Source organism: Alligator sinensis, unplaced genomic scaffold (assembly GCF_000455745.1).
Source record: "Alligator sinensis unplaced genomic scaffold, ASM45574v1 scaffold388_2, whole genome shotgun sequence".
NCBI lineage: Eukaryota > Metazoa > Chordata > Crocodylia > Alligatoridae > Alligator > Alligator sinensis.
The window spans coordinates 646,237-665,224 of NW_005842102.1; the positions used below are offsets into that span (position 1 = coordinate 646,237).

General features: G+C 42.9%; 1 protein-coding gene across 9 annotated transcripts in view; it reads left to right on the forward strand.

The window, feature by feature from the left end:
- The window catches only part of NUP188 (nucleoporin 188), a 42,187-nt gene that overhangs the window by 4,879 nt on the left and 18,320 nt on the right, over positions 1-18,988 (forward strand). For 3 of the 9 annotated variants that reach the window (XM_025204963.1, XM_025204968.1, XM_025204967.1), the window contains 21 exons: positions 1,495-1,579; positions 2,488-2,568; positions 3,003-3,047; positions 3,640-3,732; positions 3,866-3,985; positions 4,650-4,861; positions 5,670-5,784; positions 7,660-7,863; positions 8,287-8,307; positions 8,957-9,046; positions 10,492-10,557; positions 11,461-11,580; positions 12,501-12,627; positions 12,766-12,921; positions 13,625-13,751; positions 14,182-14,269; positions 14,355-14,431; positions 15,227-15,341; positions 15,753-15,873; positions 16,088-16,154; positions 16,734-16,862. In XM_025204963.1, coding sequence (XP_025060748.1) covers positions 1,495-1,579; positions 2,488-2,568; positions 3,003-3,047; positions 3,640-3,732; positions 3,866-3,985; positions 4,650-4,861; positions 5,670-5,784; positions 7,660-7,863; positions 8,287-8,307; positions 8,957-9,046; positions 10,492-10,557; positions 11,461-11,580; positions 12,501-12,627; positions 12,766-12,921; positions 13,625-13,751; positions 14,182-14,269; positions 14,355-14,431; positions 15,227-15,341; positions 15,753-15,873; positions 16,088-16,154; positions 16,734-16,862 — 2,259 coding nt within the window. Of the gene's footprint in view, positions 1-1,494; positions 1,580-2,487; positions 2,569-3,002; positions 3,048-3,639; positions 3,733-3,865; positions 3,986-4,649; positions 4,862-5,641; positions 5,785-7,659; positions 7,864-8,286; positions 8,308-8,956; positions 9,047-10,491; positions 10,558-11,460; positions 11,581-12,500; positions 12,628-12,765; positions 12,922-13,624; positions 13,752-14,181; positions 14,270-14,354; positions 14,432-15,226; positions 15,342-15,752; positions 15,874-16,087; positions 16,155-16,733; positions 16,863-18,988 lie in introns of those variants that run through there. The other 6 variants (XM_025204966.1, XM_014520269.2, XM_025204965.1 and 3 more) reach the window with 5 other exon arrangements.

The window sequence follows — 18,988 nt, forward strand, 5'->3', positions numbered from 1 at the left end:
ATGCCTTGTCTTCACGGTTGAGTTGAAGTTATATAGGACTCATTAGTCACATGGGCCAGATGTCAAGAAGGGATGCTTATATCCAAACAGCTTATTTTGACATGAAAGCGCACCTTGTATAAATAACATGGGGTCTTAACTTTTCCTGACTTATGTTAACTGTATTATTCTCCTTGTTCCCTGCTAAGCTACGCCGATCATGTGCAAGACTCCCGAGTACTCTTTTAAGCGACCTAGAAGTGAAGCTACAGTGTAGAGGAGTGATTTATCTTGATACTTCTTCATTCTAAAGGATATCCAGATACTCTCATTGAAAGAGACAGTGAGCGCATCTACACATGCTTTAACATGCTTTAGGAGTATAGGTTGTAACCATGTTGGTCTAAGGACATAGGCAGACAAGGTTCTTTGGGTGAATCTGATATCTTTTATTAGACCAACTTAAACAGTTGGAAAAACGTTTTTTTTTAAAAGCAAGCTTTTGGGTTTAAAAACTGTTCGTCAGGCTGAGGAAGTTTCAGCAGTTGGTGTGCGCTCTACCTGGATGGAATGAAAAGTAAAGAAGCCAGAGGCTGGGCTGGTATGCATACAAGATAGGCGGTGAAGATGTAAATTGAGGAGTCAGTGGGTGAGAGACAGGCTCGGCTGGGGAGAGAAGGGGGGTGAATAGTGGAGAGGTAGCTGGGGGGGTCAGATGTCAGGCAGGTTATAATGTGTCATAAATCCAATGTCTATATTTAGTCTGTGATTTTTAGTATCCAGGAGGTTGATGAAATTAAGTTCATAGGCTCGTCTCTGAGAAGAGTTTTGTAAGTTTCCTTTGAGGATTAGAACTGAGAGATTGGAGAGAGAGTGGTTTTCTTGTGAGAAATGTGCTCCCACAGGTAGTTAGTTGGGTATTCTTGTCTTTGATGGATTTCTGGTGCACGTTCATTTCTGGTGTGCGTTCATTTTGGTGCGCGGTTGTTGTTTGGTCTCTCCTACGTATTTTCCATCGGGGCAAAAGATATCAGATTCACCCAGAGAACCTTGTTTTAACATGCTTTATTTAGCTTTAGTTAAATCTAGTACCTCCATTGTGAGGTACTAGGAAAATGTGCATTATCCCATTGTGATGCATATTAATGAAAGAGCACGGTTTTTAAGTGATGCTTAATGTGCTTTTGCTAGTTTAATGAACATTAAATATGGAGTGATGCTTTAATATGCATTAAAATAGGTTAATGCACATTAAGTGCACGTGTAGATGCATCCAGTGTGTTTTACACATGTGTTTTATAGCTGTAAATGAACTTTGTATTGTACAGTAGGTGAATTGTGTCAAACAGAGTCTTTCACTGAGGCGATCATAGTACATATTATAGATTTTAAAAAGTCAGTAAAATTACCAAAAGTTTGTCAATACTTAAACTGACAAACATCAAGGATTTTGGAATTAAGCCTTTTCATTGCATCTTTTAATATAATGTTCTAAAAACATTTTTCCATTTTTAGTTCAAGTTCAGCAGAAAAAGTAAAAGCTGACAAAGATGTGGCTGCTCCATTAAAGGAACTGGGCTTAAGGGTCAGCAAGTTCTTGGTGAGTAGAGGTTCCACATAGCTTATTTGTTATTTCCACATTTCAGGTGTTGTCAGGGGACTTGATACTGTGCTTTCTAAAGCCAGTGCATTGCATCTTATCTCTGAGTAAAGTAACTAAGTTGTAATTCTTTCTAATTTATCTCCTGTTGTAAGGACAAAGACTTACTTTTGTACTTCTCTGTGGTAATGCTTCCACATAGGACCTTTCCTTAGTTCTCAGATGGACATGTATTTTTTGTACATGGTGTGTTTTTCAGGTGGAAGTAATTTCTTATTGGTATTTGTTTAAAACAACTTGAGTTCTGCTTTCTGAAGCTCAATTTAGTTTAATAAGACTTTTTAATATTCAGTAGAGATTGAAAAGAGTGTAAGAATCAAGCTCAGTTGTGCAAAAACAGGTTATGCAGAGGCAGCAGACCAACGTTTTCAAAAATGGTCAGTGACTTCTGGGTGCTTTGAATCTTGGTGTCCGCATGGAGACAGCCTATAAAGGGTCTGTTTTTTCGTAAGTATTGATCCCTCTTAAAAAGGGGGTCATTTAAGGCATCTGAAACTGGGCAACTAAAAATTTAGGTACTCCAAAATCATTTGTCATGTTTAAAAAACTTAGGTAATTGCCTGTGGAATTGGATTCCTTTTAATCAAAAGCTAGAACCAGGTGACCAGGCAAGGATGGTACCTTTGTTTATATGATCCATTGTGCTGGTGCTGTAGTTGAACAAGCTACATTTAAATAATTTCACAGTTTATATTCTGCTTTCCTTTAAAAACAATTACATGTTTTGGAACTATTTAATCCAAAGAGACAAAGCTGCCTGAAAGTTTTGAGACTTGGCACCTTTTGATGAGCTCAGCTGCCTTGGTTTATTCTTTACCACCATTGAGCATCCCTTGCTGTTGTTTCAGGGTCTGGATGAAGAACAGAGTGTACAGTTGCTACAGTGTTATCTTCAGGAAGATTACAGGGGCACCAGGGATTCACTGAAGGTCTGTAGTCCATGTCTTGATCATTTTGCTCTCTTCTTCCCTCAAGGCAGGTAGTTCATTGACAAGCCTGGCAACGTATAATGCAAATACCATTGTAGCTTTTCTTCCATTACAGACAGGAAATACCTTTATTTCAGGTCTGGTTTTATTGTATATCCTTCTGTCTGGTTTGAGCTGGTTAAGGGCATTCTTTTGAATTCTTAGCCCCAGGAATATACTGCAGTGACAGGTGTCTAAGAGAGGGGATTTGCTAAAAGGGGCAAGGCTGTGCTTTGCAAGTGAAATCTATGATCTGTACTTCTGATACCTAACCTCTCACAAGAAGTGGTGTCTAAATTCCTCTTGTTACTTTCAGTGTGATACTTTCTGGTTGAATAGTGTGTATGAAAAGTGCAGAATAGTCACTTTGTCATTGTCTTGTGATTTGCTTGCAGACTGTTCTGCAGGATGAAAGACAGAGTCAGGCTCTGATGCTGAAGGTCAGTAGTTTTCCTTATTCTTTTGTTTTTGGAAGAATATGTTAGCAGTGAACTAACTGTACTGTTCAGGAAAGGTTGGAATGACTGAAGTGCTCCTGCAGTTTAAACTGCAAGTCTGGGAGGATTTTTTGATTAAATGAGGGGATGAATATACACAAAAAAAGCTTCAACAGTTACTGTAGAGGGGGACTTTCTGGGTGTTCTGATGACAATAAGTCCATGCAAGCACTTCTAAGGTGTCCATTAATCCAAAGAGATGACTTTGGAAGACTGAAACAGATCAGTGGGGCTAAGCCGAATGGCAGTTAATCTCTCCTTCCCTTACTTTGCTGCCTTCCTTCATTTGTCAGATAGCAATGGGATTATGGAACCATTATAACAGGCAAAAGGAGTGTGCGTGCTTGTGTGTAAGAAAAAGTTTAAAATATTTTTTTCAGGTGACTTAAAAATTGTTTGGTAACACCATGCCTATTCATTGATGCTTGTTTTTGCATATTGTCTTTGGAGTTTGGTTGGAGACGATGATGAGGTACTGGAGGAGAGAAGAGAGTTAGATAGCAGTAGATGATCCTAATGACTTGTGTCTTTACAGCTGGCTGACTATTACTATGAAGAAAGGGTCTGCATTCTGTGCTGTGTCCTCCACCTCCTTACTTATTTTCAGGATGAGAGGCACCCTTACATGGTACATACTTGAACCTTTTCCCAAATCAAATCTCAGTGCTATATTCAGTATATACAAGGGATGCATTGTTTGCCCATGTGTGTATTTAAACAGTATATGTGCATACGTGTGAAATGTCTGTTTTTTCTTTAAGGCACAATACTCCCAGTGTGTTGAAAAGCTGGAAAAGGAACTGGTTCCTAATTATAGGAAACAGTTTGAAGAGCTGTACAAAGCAGAAGCTCCTACTTGGGAAACGCATGGAAATCTCATGGTATTTTGTTTCTTCCATTTTCTTTATCAAAGCTATATTTTGTTTGCTCACTGCATGGTCAGTTAATCGGGAAAGTGTGTGTGTGTGTACATGCAGTTAATAAGGACATTTCTAGCATTCTCACAAGCCACAGGAAATACTTTCCTTTGGTATTACTCTGGTCATATTTTCATTTAGGAGCTAAGGAATGAGCTAGAAAACTGAATTCTGATCTCTAGTAGCAAAAGAGTTCAGCTATCAGCAGAGCACCAGCTCCTGTCTATTCTGCGGTTGTGACTGTTTGTAACATGTATTTTAATTTTTAAATAAAACCCACAGAATTAATTAAACTGAACCATTTAGCATTCTGGCAACTTTGGACAATGTTTCCTGGGCTAGGGATAGGTGTTTCTCCCCTGTCTTCAACTCTGTGGGCTTCATAAGAGTCTCTGGAACCCAATGATATTTATCTTTACTTAATTCCTGCATGTTGGGATTTGCCAGCCACAATTGAGGAGGTGATTTTTACCAGATTTTTGGAGTTCATGTCAGAAGAGATTCTAGCACCATTAGTGTTAAATCACTGACTTAAAGATGCTGATGAATTGCTTCTGATTCTCTTGTTTTTTTGTTGCATTGGTCTGCTTGCTTCAGCTGTAACATTAAGGCTCTTCTCCTTGTACAGACAGAGCGCCAGGTATCCCGCTGGTTTGTGCAGTGCCTCCGTGAGCAATCCATGCTTTTGGAAGTCATCTTTCTTTACTATGCTTACTTTGAAATGGCGCCTGATGAACTGTTGGCATTTGCCAGGATGTTCAGAGATCAGGGATTTGGCTCTAGACAGACCAATAGGCACTTGGTAGATGAAAGCATGGATCATCTGGTGGATCGTATTGGGTAAGTATTTTGACTGTGTTCAGTTAGTAAGGAATTAACTGATTATTTTCTTCATTAGAGGAAATATTTGTGTCTTGCTGGTGTTCTCCAAAATCATCATTTCTATAAACAGCATTTCAAACTGGTGATAAGGATAAAAAAATCACTTCTGGTTAGGCTGAGGGTATTTTTTGCAAGATACAGGTGTGATTTTAACCTGGGTAAGCATATATGTACTAACTTTAGTCTAGCTGACATGGGTATTTGTAGCAATGGGGACACGATATCATTGGCTTCTCGGCATAGGGCAGCAGCAACTGGAATACGTACCCAGGATCATTGAAAGGCTTGTACTGCTAGTCTTTGCTGAAGGCAGTGCTGTCTTATCCTCACTGCCATTTTTAACTGTGCTGGCTAGACTGAAGCTGGTGTAGGTTTACCTGCATGTGCTGCCATCACACCTTTACTTTCTGTGCAGCCCCATCCATTGTCTTTGTTTCTGGCATGAAACAGTTGATGTGACTTAACATTTCAGAGATTTTTATAGAAAGAAAGGCCATCACCAAATAATTCTAATTTTCCTGTTTGTAACTATCTAACTAGCAGTAGATAAGTTTGAAGACTTAACTCAATGTTTATTGACATATCATGATCCAAGAACATGGGTTTGTCAGATTAGCTGTTCTTACCTTTCACTTTGTTTTTTCTTCCCTTTAGAGATTGTTGAGCAAATGTAAAGCTGATAAACTATTTGTTCTTATTCCTTTACTTCCCCCATTTTTGCTGAATTTTTAAACAAAGCTTCAATTTTTTTTTCTTCTGGGTCAAGCTACTTCAGTGCTCTTATTCTTGTGGAGGGCATGGAAATTGACTCCCTGCATGAACGTGCTTTGGATGATAGAACAGAAGAACATAAGTTAGCCAATAATGGGCATGTTCACCAGGTAAGCCTTTAGAAAGTCTCATGCCATTTGGTATTCCCTTGTAATTAGAAAACACTGTAATTGCCCAAAGTCAGGCTGTTGGAACTGTGGAGAGGACTCGTCTGTGAAATGTGTTCCCTGGGCTTGCATAATGACTATCAGAGCTAACTTCTTCATTATGCCAGGGGCAAGTAAGAAAAACATGAAATTACTCCCTTCTCTTATTTATCTGCTGTGGCTCACCTTTGAGATTCTTTTGGAATGCTTTATGAAAATATGGAGATGAAGAGCAAACAGGCTTAATGTGAACTTGTTAAAATGGGTAGAAACTAAGTATCTGTTCTGTGATATGATGTTCCAAGGATCTTTAAAATAGAGAATAATTGCAGGCTAGAAAATGTAGTGGGTCCGGTCAGTTAAAGAAGAAATCCTGGTGCTGCTGATTCTGTGACTGATCTTTTCAGGCCAGCATTGTACTTATCTTTGAGTTTTAAGTTTGTTAGTTTCACTAAAATGCTTGTGACAACATAACAAACTTTGAGTTCAAGAAGGGGCTGTCTGATATTTTCATTAGAGATGCATTGTCCTTTATTTGTGTAGCAACTTCACCTCCTTCCCCAAAATGTGAACCAGCATAATGGAAGAAAGAAACATGCTATGCTGTTTCTTGCTGAAAGCATGCAGTGGGGCCAGTTCAGTAGATCTTTTATTGAAGATGGTTATCAGCATAAAAAGTAGGGGTGTGCACTGGTAAAGTTTCTTTTTTGGCTGATACTGATGGCTGATTATTAAACAGCCATATTGTCTGATACCGATCCAATAGCCGATATGCAGCCTGGCAGCTTGGAGAGAAGCATCCGGCCAGTAAGTCTCTAGGGGCTTAAGGAGGGGGAGGGGGAGGGACATGTGAGAGGCAGATCGAGGCCTCCACGGTGAGGGAGGGAGTGGGGCCAGGGCAGGGACAGGTGCTGCCCAGCTGGGGCGAAGCTTCAGATGGCTCATCCCGGGGGGAGAGGAGAAGGCGGCTCCCACTACAGCACACATCCCTGGGGGAGGTATGAGGGGCATGTGCCCCCTTGATTTGCACATGGGGTGAGGGCGGGCTGCCCACTGTGGGCTTAGGGCCAGGGGCTATGCTGGCCTCTTCCTAGCAGGGGGGAGGCTAGGCTGGGGTGGGGCGTGGGACTGGTGATGGTGGCACTGGAAGGGGGGCTGCAGGGAAATTTGGGGTGGCTGTAGCCCATGCCGTAGCCCCCCCGCCAGCCCACCCCCGAGCACAGCCCCGGCCCAGCTCCCCTGCTGGGAAGAGGTTGGCACAATCCTTGGCCCCAAGCCTGCAGTGGGCAGCCTACCCTCACCCCAAGCACAAATCTAGGGGTGCATGCTTCCCCTGGGGGTGCATGCAGCAGTGGGGAGCCCCCCCCTCTCCTTGCTCCCCTGTGTCCCCTGAATGAGTTGCCTGCAGCTCCGTTCTGTGCCCCACCTCAGCTGGGCAGCGCCTACCTCTGCCTCAGCCACACTCCCTTCCTTGCCATGGGTGCTTTGAGCTGCTTCCCAGGCCCCTTTCCTCCTCCTGCCCCTTCCCCTCCACAGACTTACTGGCCAGACACTGCTCTCCAAGCTGCTGGGCTGCATTCCTGGCCACATGCATGCTGTGGCTGTGGACTTGCATGCGGCATTTATCGGTGACATTATCGGCTACACTGGCCAAAAAAAAGCTGATTGCCGATAATGTCAATTTTCCTTTTATTGGTGCCGATCCGATATGGACCGATATATCAATGCATCTCTAATAAAAAGGTGACTTTGAACTAATCCTCTGTCAACCTAATGCTTGCTGGGCTAGGGCTTCTTTCAGACTGTATTGACTGTTTTGCTTGTATCCTTTCTTCTAAGCAGGAAATGGACCGTCTACTGCTGACATTAGGGGATGTTTCGCATAATGCCCCTGTTCTCTTGGCCTGGGCTTTGCTTCGCCATACAATAAGCCCAGAAGAGTCAACAAATGTAATCAGGCGAATGGGGAGTACCGCTATTCAGCTTAATGTGTTCCAGTATCTGACCAAACTTCTCCGATCGCTTAGCAGTGGGGGGAAGAATGTGAGTTTTGTATGATTGTATTTGTACACTGTTCAGGGGGGAGAAAACTTTGTGTACTAGTCATATAAAGATATAAGACGATGCAGGTATTTTGGGCCAGTATTCCTGGAAGTCCAGGTTGCTGTAAGCAGAGTACTTAGCAAAATACTTGCTGGTAAATGAGAACAGATTTGTAGTCTTGAATTTTTTTTTCTTTGTAAATTGGAAATTACTATGAAAGTAATAGGAAGGATTTGTAAATTCAAAGGGTAAATAAAAATGAGTTCCATAAGTTCTGTTAGGAACTATATGTAACCAGAGCAAGTTGAGATTTGGCCAGTGGCTAGACAACCTGCTCAGTCAAATTTATTGGACATTTAATATCCTGTTTATTATATTATTTGATTTGATAATGAGCACCATATGCTGTATCTCTTTACTTAGATCACGGATTCCCAAACTGTGGTACACATACCTCTTGGGGTACCCAAGACATCTTCGGGGGGTACAAAGGAGAAATTGTGATGGCAAATTTAATTTTCATTATAATAATAATTGGCATTTAAGGGGTTAAAATATAAAATGTATGCTGGTTGAGGTACGGGGCAGCTAGTAAATCTGGAAGAGGGTATGCAATAAGAAAAAGTTTGGGAAGCTTTGGTTTAGATGATTTGCTTCCGTTACCTTTCTGCCCAGACTGTTTCACTAGATTGTTTGCTTCCATATTACACTATTTGAAACCTGGTATAATTTTCAGGTAGAAGCTGATGAGAGAAAATCCCTTCTATTTTTATTTGTTGAATGCTTCCCTTTATAGTCCTTTTGAAAAGCATTCTAAGGATAGTGGGGCTGGGGCTTCCACCTGCCAAAATAATTTGCTTTATGTAGCACTTCATAAATGACTGGCTCCAGATTCACTATTTTGCAATAGTTACGTCAGTTACATCCTGAATCTTGAAATTTCTTTCCTATTAAGCCTGCATTAAAAGAGCAGTTGCTCAAAACACAGATGCCCATAATGGGCTGAATACTCTGAATGCAGCTGCAACATAGTAGCAAATACTCTGGTAGTTGATATTGTTCATTCACTCACTGACCTATCTTTATGTTCCAGTGTACCGCCAGCACCGCTTGCATGTGTATTTATGGGTTGCTTTCCTTTGTCCTGACCTCACTGGAGTTACGTACACTAGGCAATCAGCAGGTCAGTGCCTGAAGTTTGTTGCATCTGTTATCATTTAATATAATCAAACATTCCCAACTGACTACCTAAGTTATGAGTGTAAATTCTCCTTTTGGGATGCCATGCAATACACTCTTCAGGTCAGGGGTGGGCAAATTGTGGCCATGGGCCAGATCCAGGTTGCCAAGGGGTTCTATCCAGCTTGTGGCAGACACCCCCCCAGCCACACCTGGCCCAGGCATGCGAGGCAGCTCTGGCAGTGGTGTGTGCGACCAGTCCTGCTGCCTGCGGTGTGGCAGCAGGCTGGGGGTGGCGCAGCCACTGGACTCGGCTTCCCAGTGGCCCCCACAGTGGCAGCTCACTCTTTCTGGCTGCCAGTGTCACTGCCGCTGCTGCCTGGGCACCCTGGCTTATCTGCCTCATACCAACCTCCTGGGGCGCTGAATGGAGTGGGTGGGTGGGGTCTCCATGGAGTCTCCACTCATGTCTGGGTTTCCTGCAGGCAAGGTGTGCTCGGCTAGGCAGACGGGATGGGACTGTGGGCAGGCGGGGAGCAGCATCCAGGAGTAAGACAGGCAGGTGGGTCCAGGACTGGGGCCAGGATCACATGGTAGTTACAGGGCAGGGTTGAGGCCTGAGACAGCTGCGATCTGCTCCCTGCATGTCCTTGCCCATGGAACCAGTGCTAATCGCAGAGATGTGCAGGGAACAGATTGCAACTCTGCCTTGGCCCCCAGCCCCATGCTGTCATGACTCTGTGATTCCGGACGCTGCTCCCCGTTTGCCCATAGCCTCATCCCATCTCACCCTGGCTGAGCGTGCCCTGCCCATGGGGGTCCCAGGCTGGTCTCCATGGAAACCCTGCCCACCAGGTCTGTCCAGCGCCCCTGGTGGTGGGTGTGGTGGGGGGACAGGCCTGGGGCTGGGTAGGATCAATTGCTGCACTACCCAGTCCCAGCCACGACAGTTCACCCAAACTCCTTAAGTGGCTCTCCAGCCCAAATAATTGCCCACCCCGGCTTAGATAATTCTGGTTTACTGTGTTGCCTCCCCAGCTGGGTGGTGCAAGTTTCATTGTTCTCACAGGTCTGGTGAGCAGTATTGAAAAGTGCAGAATAATACTTCTTACATTTAGTTTTCTTAATGCTTTGAAACAGAATGGTGGAATGTTGATCCCAAAAACATGGGATAATGTATCCTGTAATAACACAGGTTACCTAGCTTGGGGAAGACAGCACGTGGTCCATGAAATTTGTAGCGGGTTTATTCTGTCCTTACCCAATCACCTCATTGATAGTGAACATGATTTTTAAGAGAGTTTGGGTGTATTCTGGGTTAGGATAGATTTGTATATTTTTCCTCTTGACTATGCAGCTGCAGTATAGTGGGTAAGTATTGAACGTAAGCTATTTAGAAACTGTTTATATGAAATAACCTTATTTTCTCCTTTCCTTCTTTCTTTGAAGGATATAATTGATGCTGCATGTGAAGTTCTAGCAGCTTCCAGCATTCCCCAGCTCTTCTGGAGGACAGTGAGTATGCTTGAGGTTTCTTTTGGGAAAGAAACGGGTTGCCTGTGTACATTCACCTTAGTAACTAGTTTCTAGAAAGGATAGTATAGCTACTTCCAATTTATCTCTCTCTGTGGTTTACCTTTAACTCTCCCTCCTCCAGACTTTCTAGAAGACAGTCTTAGCTGCACTGTAGGAGGGTGGTCACAAAGCAAGCTTAATGTATATTAAGGAAAGGCTGGGATTGTGAAGATGAATAGTTTCCTTCTGACTGGAACTCTTGCATTAGAATTAAGTGCTAGAATCAAATGCTATGTTGTTTTTGATCTTGATGCATAGTGGTGTTGGAGGAGAACAAGCTATTCTTTCCTTAGCAAGGTAATCTGTCTTCATTAGAATTCAGTTAACCCAAACATGTTTGTTCTACTTTTGTATGTTATATTTTGCATGCAGTCTTTCACCCAAGTTGTATCAACGCCAGTTGCTCATCAGAGTAAAACCAGGTGCTGAAACGAGGCTTTGGACATGATTAATGTCATGTGCATGTTCATTAGAGAGGAAATTAATGATCACTTGAACCATTTGCTTAATGTATACTAGTGTGGGGCAGGAAGTATTGGAATATAAGCATCTTGCATCACCTCCTAATTCTGATCAGATGTGTTCTGAATGACACTTTGGCTAATCTGAGAAGGTAAACTTTCTGTGAAGTGGGGATAAATGTTACAAATAGATGACTGTGGGGCTTCTTCAGACCTTCGAATACTAGGATTTGCAGATGAAATGTAAATACTCCAAATTCAGGAGCCAGAGTAAACTGCTTTCTTCTATTGACTTAGAAAATGTTTCTTGCTCTTTTTCTTTGTAACTGACCTTGTAATACCTTTTTATAAAGGAAAATTTCTTTATTGTTTTTACCTCCAGGAGCCAACTGCAGGTCTTGGCATTATCCTGGACAGTGTGTGTGGGATGTTCCCCCATCATCTCTCTCCTCTCCTTCAGCTACTCCAAGCCCTTGTGTCAGATAAATCTACTGCAAAAAAGGTATGGAATCTGTTCTGGAGTCTAGAAGCTGCTTTATTCTTAGACAGAGAAGCCACACATCCCACACTTTATGTTCTGAGCAATAGCTATGAAACATTTGGCCAGGGAGATATGTACAGGACTCCCTTCAAAGTCTGCTAGAAGGATTACTGTTACAGGTTATAAGGGACACATGCTTTTTGAGACTGATTTTTTTGCCACCATAGTGCAGATAGTCTAGAGTTCAAGTGACTAAGAACTCAAGTCTCTCGTATGCATTATAGAGTAATATTACCTGGCCCCCAAATGTTTGGTGCACCAGATGTGAAAGACTGAGGGCATGTCTATATCACTAAATTGCCAGTAGCAATATGCTGAAACATGCTATCCTTGTCTTCTGAACCAGAAGGGATAGGCTCTGCCAAGAGGTAGGCTATTGCCAATTCAGGAGGTAGCCTGCATACTGCAGTACGGCATGTTCTGGCATACCTGGTGCAGTTAGTGGTATAGACATACTCAGAAAGTTCTGCATGCGACTAACTTGCATGCTTTCTCTTTTTTTGATGTGGGATTCGAAGCCAGTAGTTTCAAATAAATCTGGTGATAATTAAGCAAATTTTACATTTCATTGCAATTCTAAGAGAGCTAGTTTCCCAGCACCTGGCTCTGACAACCATTGTTACAGTGCTGTTTGGTCAGGATATTATGTATCTGAATGCTGTACATGTGTTAGAACATTTGACTCATAATTGGTTCATTAGCTCAGATTCTAGTTGGAGAAAGGAATTCCATGGGGTAGTGTTCTTGTATTAGGCAAACTTTGTATATTGTGAGCAGATGCTGCATTTCAAGCAAACATCCATCCTTGGAAATGGCCTCATTAGATAGCTCCTTAGAAAGCTGTCATATTTGGGCTGTATGCTCTAGCTCTCTTTTTTCAGGTGTATAGCTTCCTGGATAAAATGTCCTTCTACATTGAGTTGTACAAGAACAAACCCCCTGATGTGATTTCACATGAAGATGGCACCCTTTGGCGAAAGCAGGCACCAAAGCTCCTCTATCCTCTGGGTAAGGAAATGGGTCAGGTGGATTCATCTTTGGAATGCTTCCATTAAACCAAGTAGCTTATAGGTTTTAGTCCTTAAAACGGGATAATGCAGATAAGATTCTCACCTCTTTTTTGGTTCACCTCTTGCCAATCCTTAGGGCTCGGTCAGACAAACTTGCGAATACCTCAGGGAACAGTGGGCCAAGTAATTCTGGAAGATCGGGGGTACCTTGTACGATGGGAATATTCCTACAGCAGCTGGACGTTGTTCACTTGTGAGATTGAGATGCTGCTCCACGTTGTATCAACTGCAGGTGAGGCAAGTTGGAAATTGTGGGAGCTGTTGAGAGAGAGAAGAATTTGGTGAGCCTAGTTAACATTGACATGAGGTGTGAAAAGCAAGAGTGGGCTTTGGGTACATGATTGTCTCTATGACTTCCACTGGGACAGCCCGGTACTGTCCTTTCCTCTCTTTTGTCATGATCCTCCATGAGGTGCTAGTTTTAACAATTTCCACCTGAGAAAGGAGTAAGGAGAACTGTAGAGACTGGAAGAGGAGGAAGAAGAGAAGAGAATGAGCAGTTAGATGCAACAGGAGTTGGAAGAACTTAGAACATTTGTCATATACCAGAGAGCCACTTCTTATTTAATCATGTTACTTCCATAAAAGGTATTAGGCAGTACCAAGACGATGTAAGGACACGGCCTAATATAAAATGAGAGAAATGCTAAGCCATGAGCTTGTCAAAGTAAAGACCCTACTTTTCAATGTTTTTTTGGTGGGGGAGGCTGTGGGAGGGGCACAATCCCAACACGATCAATTTCAATTATGAACACTGGAAAATAGAAACTTCCTTCGTTGGATATTTGGGGTAGATTGAGGAGTAGTTTATAGAAGGTAGATTCTCAGTTGTAGGGGTAGCATGGGAGTAGCATTAGATGATCCAAGGACTGTTTAGAGAGACTAGTGCTGCCTTCATTTCAGAATGTAATACTGTTTGTTTGTTTTTTATCTAGATGTGATTCAGCATTGCCAGAGGGTCAAGCCAGTCATTGACCTGGTACACAAAGTCATCAGCACTGATGTGTCAGTAGCCGACTGTCTTCTCCCAATCACATCGCGGATCTACATGTTGTTGCAAAGGTAAGTAGATGAATGGCAGTTAAGTCACAAGAAGCAGATCAATGGCAAATTTTGCCTAAGGCAGCACAGAATTCAGGAGATTCCATTTCCAAGTCTGTGCTCAGACCAAATAACTTTGCCTCTTCTTAGCTGTTGAGTGCTTTAATGTGGTGGTGGTATAGTATTATAATCTGAAGTGGATGCAATTTTATTAATAGAAAGCCATCTTATACTAATATAACTACACCTGCAGGGAAGGGGTGTAAATCCTTTTAGTATTAAGTGCCATTATCCTGATACTATTGTGCTTACATTGGGGATTGTATAATTCTAACTATTCTGATAGACAAATCACACTCCTTTCTTCTTGTACACCACTAAAAAATTAGGTGTAGGCCTAGCCAATTTGTTCTAGAAGTTTTATGTATGATATTGGTTATCTGTTTCTTAGGTTAACAACTGTGATTTCTCCCCCTGTGGATGTTATTGCATCCTGCGTCAACTGTTTGACTGTACTTGCTTCTCGGATGCCAGCCAAGGTAAGGGAATAAAAGTCTGACTTTCTTGAAAGTGAGGCATGTTGTGTGTACAAGAAAACATACCTGTACTTCTTTTTCACTTCAGGTTTGGACTGACCTTCACCATACAGGGTTCTTACCATTTGTTGCTAATCCAGTTTCCAGTATGAGTCGCATGATTAGGTAATCAATTTATTTTTTGTTTGTGCTTCCTATAGCACTTCACTTAAGGGGTCAGTGTTTTATGAGTGTTCAGTTCAAACTTCATAAAAACATCCAAGGTTCCATTTTTACATCATAAAATGGTATAAATTCACTTCTACCAGAAACTCCAAGGTTCTTTGATGTTAAATGCCAGTTAGAATGACTCTGGGAGGCTGTCTTAATTTTTTATCACTCAGAGTTTATACTAGAAGAAATAGGGGATTTCATCTTGATTGTGAGATCAAAATCTTTCAAAGAACCATAAAATATTGTGCTCTTGAACTCTATCTAGGGGGTTGGGTAGAGCAACAGCTATTGGAGCCCTCTTACCTCCCTTATCCCCTCTGAGCAGAAACTGCCATGTCTGGGTAACAACTGTAATCCACATCCCATTTCCTTTACACACAAACTCTGTTACCGTACCATTTACATGAATGAATTGCACAGAACTAAAATATCTGAGCTGCCTGGAAGGGAATGCTTTTGTCAGTAGAAAAAAATGTTTAGACAAACCCCACCCCGGTCATAAACATTGGAGGCAGAAGCTAGATTAATCAAATATTAAATAAAAGGTAGTCCTTAGGAAAAGCAAAGTAATATTTCTTAAGGGAAGGATGGATATTGATCCCAAGCAGTATGGGTTCACCCTTTTCATACTCAAGTTGCATCAATTAATGTAATTTTCATCTTTCCCCACCTGCATATCTCTGTGAGCACACCTCCATTATGCCTGGTGTCTGTTCTTCATACCAACACATCTCTCTTTTTCCACAGTGCTGAGGGAATGAATGCAGGAGGTTATGGCAACCTGTTGATGAGTATAGAACAGCCTCAGGGAGAGTACTGTGTCACCATCTCCTTTCTACACTTAATCACTACTCTTGTCCGTGTAAGTGCTTCTCCAGCGATTCTACAAGTAAAGTCATCCATAGGCTCCTGTTAGCTGGCAGTGCAGAAATAAGATAAAAAATAAAAGCACATACCAGAATGTATGAGGTTCTCCTGTGGGGTGGGAACACTCACCTTTTCATGCTGGAGAGCCTGCATTTGGGTAAGCCAAAGGGGAAAGCTTGAGCCTTTTCCAGAGGTACAACTGTGTGTACCTCCATAATGCATCTAAACTTCACTTGTTTTGAGTGTTAAAGAACAGAAATTGCTGAACAAACATCTGTCCGCTTAGTTTTTTGGACAGAATTCTTCCAGTCTCTATTTCCATCCTGGGAGTGTGAGGGAGTGAAAACACTCATATAAAAAAAATCATGCCTTTGGAACTAAGATGTAATGGTTTTGTCTCCTCTAGGGACAGCTTGGCAGCACACAGAGCCAAGGACTGATGCCCTGTATCGTGTTTGTATTGAAGGAGATGCTGCCAAACTACCACAAATGGCGCTATAACTCCCATGGAGTGAGAGAGCGAATTGGTAAGGATAGCTTTGCAAATGAAGCAGATCTGAATTCTTTCTTCAGAGAGAATGTCTTTTTTGCTGTTTTTAAAAAAAATTAAGGCATCTCAGTGAGTATTTAGATTTATGCTCTTTACTATAATATTGCACGTAGCTTTGCAACCTTTGGAAAATACTGCAAATTCCATAACTACTATTAGTGATGACTGAGTAGCTTGTTCTTGGGTTTCAGGGTGTCTGATCCTGCAGCTGATCCATGCTATTTTGAACCTGTGCCTTGAAATGGATCCTCATAGCAGGTAAGTGTACAGTGAATTTAAGACATTTTATATGTGCCAACTCTGATTGCAGGATAAAACACCTTTGTCATAGTCTTTTTGTTTCCATCTTGGAATGTGAATTAAGGAGAATCAATTGATATGATTATATTGTGTTTCTTAACAGCTCTGGTTTACCTTGCTTTAACCTGAACCCAGGGAAATGTGTGAAGGCTGGGGGAACGCTAAACAGTGCTGTTCTTCAAAGAGTCTGATAAAAGAAGGGAAATCAGTAGAGGGATCTTGGCTTAGTCTGCTCCTGATGTATATATTCCAGGGCAGCCTGTATTCTTTCTGGTAGTTGTGCCCATTCTGAGATTTCTACCAGGTGCACTGAATTAGAAGAAACTAGAGGTGATTGAGGGCACGGGAACTTGTAAAAGTTACTTTGGGTTAACTTACTTGGCGCTAAATTAATGGATAAGGCCATCTAAGGAGTTTCTAATGTGATCTTGTTTTGGGGTTGGTATTGACTATGATGCACCTTGGCGGGTGTATTGAATCTGGCAAATAACCTTTTCTATGATTGCTGTCTCATGGCTGTGTTCTTCTACCTTGCAGCAGTGCCCCCAGCCTTCAGTCTTTATGCATTTTCAGCCTGGCTAACACAGAAGCAGGGCAGGCTGTCATTAACATCATGGGCATTGGTGTGGACACCATTGATATGGTAATGGCTTCACAGTCCAGTAGGTAAGTCACCTGTTCCATTCTAGTGGCATGAAGAAAGAAGGAACAAATCAAATTTGAAGTGTGTGTGTAAATGATTTGATATTGCTGGGGGGACACATGTAGCAGCCAGTCACTGCAACCCTTCACTGATCAGCATTTTGGCGGAATTGCCAAGAACCCGCTAATGATTATGCACTTCTTTCTTTCCTGGTAGGTGTTACCCACAGTAGCTTTCTTGCTTCTGATAGTGCTTAATCTAACTGATAGATGTAGCATGTAAATGAGATGTGGGAATGCTTGATTCATGCTTGCTGGCATTAATACTTATACAAATAAATAATTTAAATTCACAATGTGAAAGGACCAACTAAATTAGAAGATGGGAACACTATAGCAAAAGTTATAATTTCTGTATCTTCAAATAACATCTCAGTTCAGTATGATCCATTAGTATGAATGGATTATTACAAAGCCTCGTGATTCCTTGAAGACTCAGGGTGAATTCTGGCCCCTTACTTGTGAACACTTCTCTGGTAGCTAAATTCCTTTATTGGTATGAAAGTAATTTTGTGTTGTGAAACCCAACAAGATCCTCTGTCCTTTGGGACTATTAGCACTTTTGACACTTTAAGTTTGCTGAGTAAAGAGGAGTCTTAAAATGCTATGGGATTAAGTAGAAATATTGAAATTAGGGTTATGCAGATCCTGAGGTCTTGTGCTACACAGCTGCAGCTGAGGATTTCAAAGGTTAATGTGGATCATAATAGAATGGGAGAGGGTGATTGATCTGTCCCCCTCTATTGGTGACGTTGTTGGACCTGTCCCCTCCTGCTTGAGATAGCATAAAATTTCACTGGTGAATACAGCAGTTTTTTGCATGGAAAAGTAGCATTAGGAAAGTACTAAGCATTGCAGCTGGCATGGTCTATAGGGTCAGTTTTGTAGCAGTATAATGCCTTCTTTAGCTCTGTCTTCCTTTTCCATCTGTTTCCCTGTATATATGTTTTGCTGCCTATTCTTCCTTTTCTTTGAATGTTTGGAAGTGTGGAAGAAAGCCAATATTGTGTGGCTTGCCATCTCTTCATGGACTGCTAGCAAATGCTTCCTGGGTCACCAGTGTTACCCAGACCTCAGTTTTGAAAAACCTTTCATTTCTCTCTTGACATCATTACATTTTAATATTTTACAGTAGCTATATAGTACAGATGGTGTTACCTTCACCATCTTTTTGATGCCTGTTGGTTATTGCCTCCTAGCCAAGTTGGGTTTAGCCCAGAGGTGCTGGGGTTGAGCATCCCTGGTATAGCCAAACTAGTTCCTTAAGAACATTGTAGTGTTTCTAGTGCAGGGGTAGGCAATGTTGTTTGGCCGGAGTGCCAAAATCCCCACAATGCCTACCTTGGAAGGTACCGGCATGCCAGAAAAACAAAATGAGGGCATGGAGTACATGGCAGGATGCCCTGCTTGTGCCCCTTGCCCCCCAGCCAAAGCTGGTGCCCCTTGCCCCCCAGCCCTGCTCATGACCCTTGCCCCCCATCCCTGTTGCCCCTTGCTCCCCACCCAAAGCCCCTGCCCCCCAGCCCGGGCTCTGTGGCTGTCAGCAGCTACCCAGAACCTGGGCCAGCTGCAAACATCTGCTGCCCCTCCGCCCCAGCTGCCTCCCAGACCCGGCTCCAGGGAGGCAGCACATACCAGCAGTGCCGGGAGCAGTGTGGGCAGCAGCGCAAGGTTGTGCCCCTTGCTGCTGCCCCTACCTGCAGGGGAAGTGTGGCAGGGAAGCAGGGAGCTGGGAGCAGGCAGCTTTCTGCACCCTGCACTGTGCCCTGCTGTACTGGGTTCCAACACTGCTTTGCAGAAGCAGCAAGGACAGCACAGTGGGGAGCACTGCTGGTATGTGCTGCCTCCCTGGGGCCGGATCTGGGAGGCAGCTGGGAGTGGGCCCAGGGCCGGGGCGGAGAAGCAGCAGATGTTTGCAGCTGGCCCAGGTTCTGGGTAGCTACTGATAGCCACAGAGCCTGGGCTTCTTGCAGCAGGGCTTGCAGTGTCCCAGCTGCCTGTTGGGAGCAGCCTGAGCTCCTGCCTGGCAGCAACTACCCAGAGCTGGGGCCGGCTGCAGCCTGGAGGCTGGAAACAGCTGCTGGCCTCCC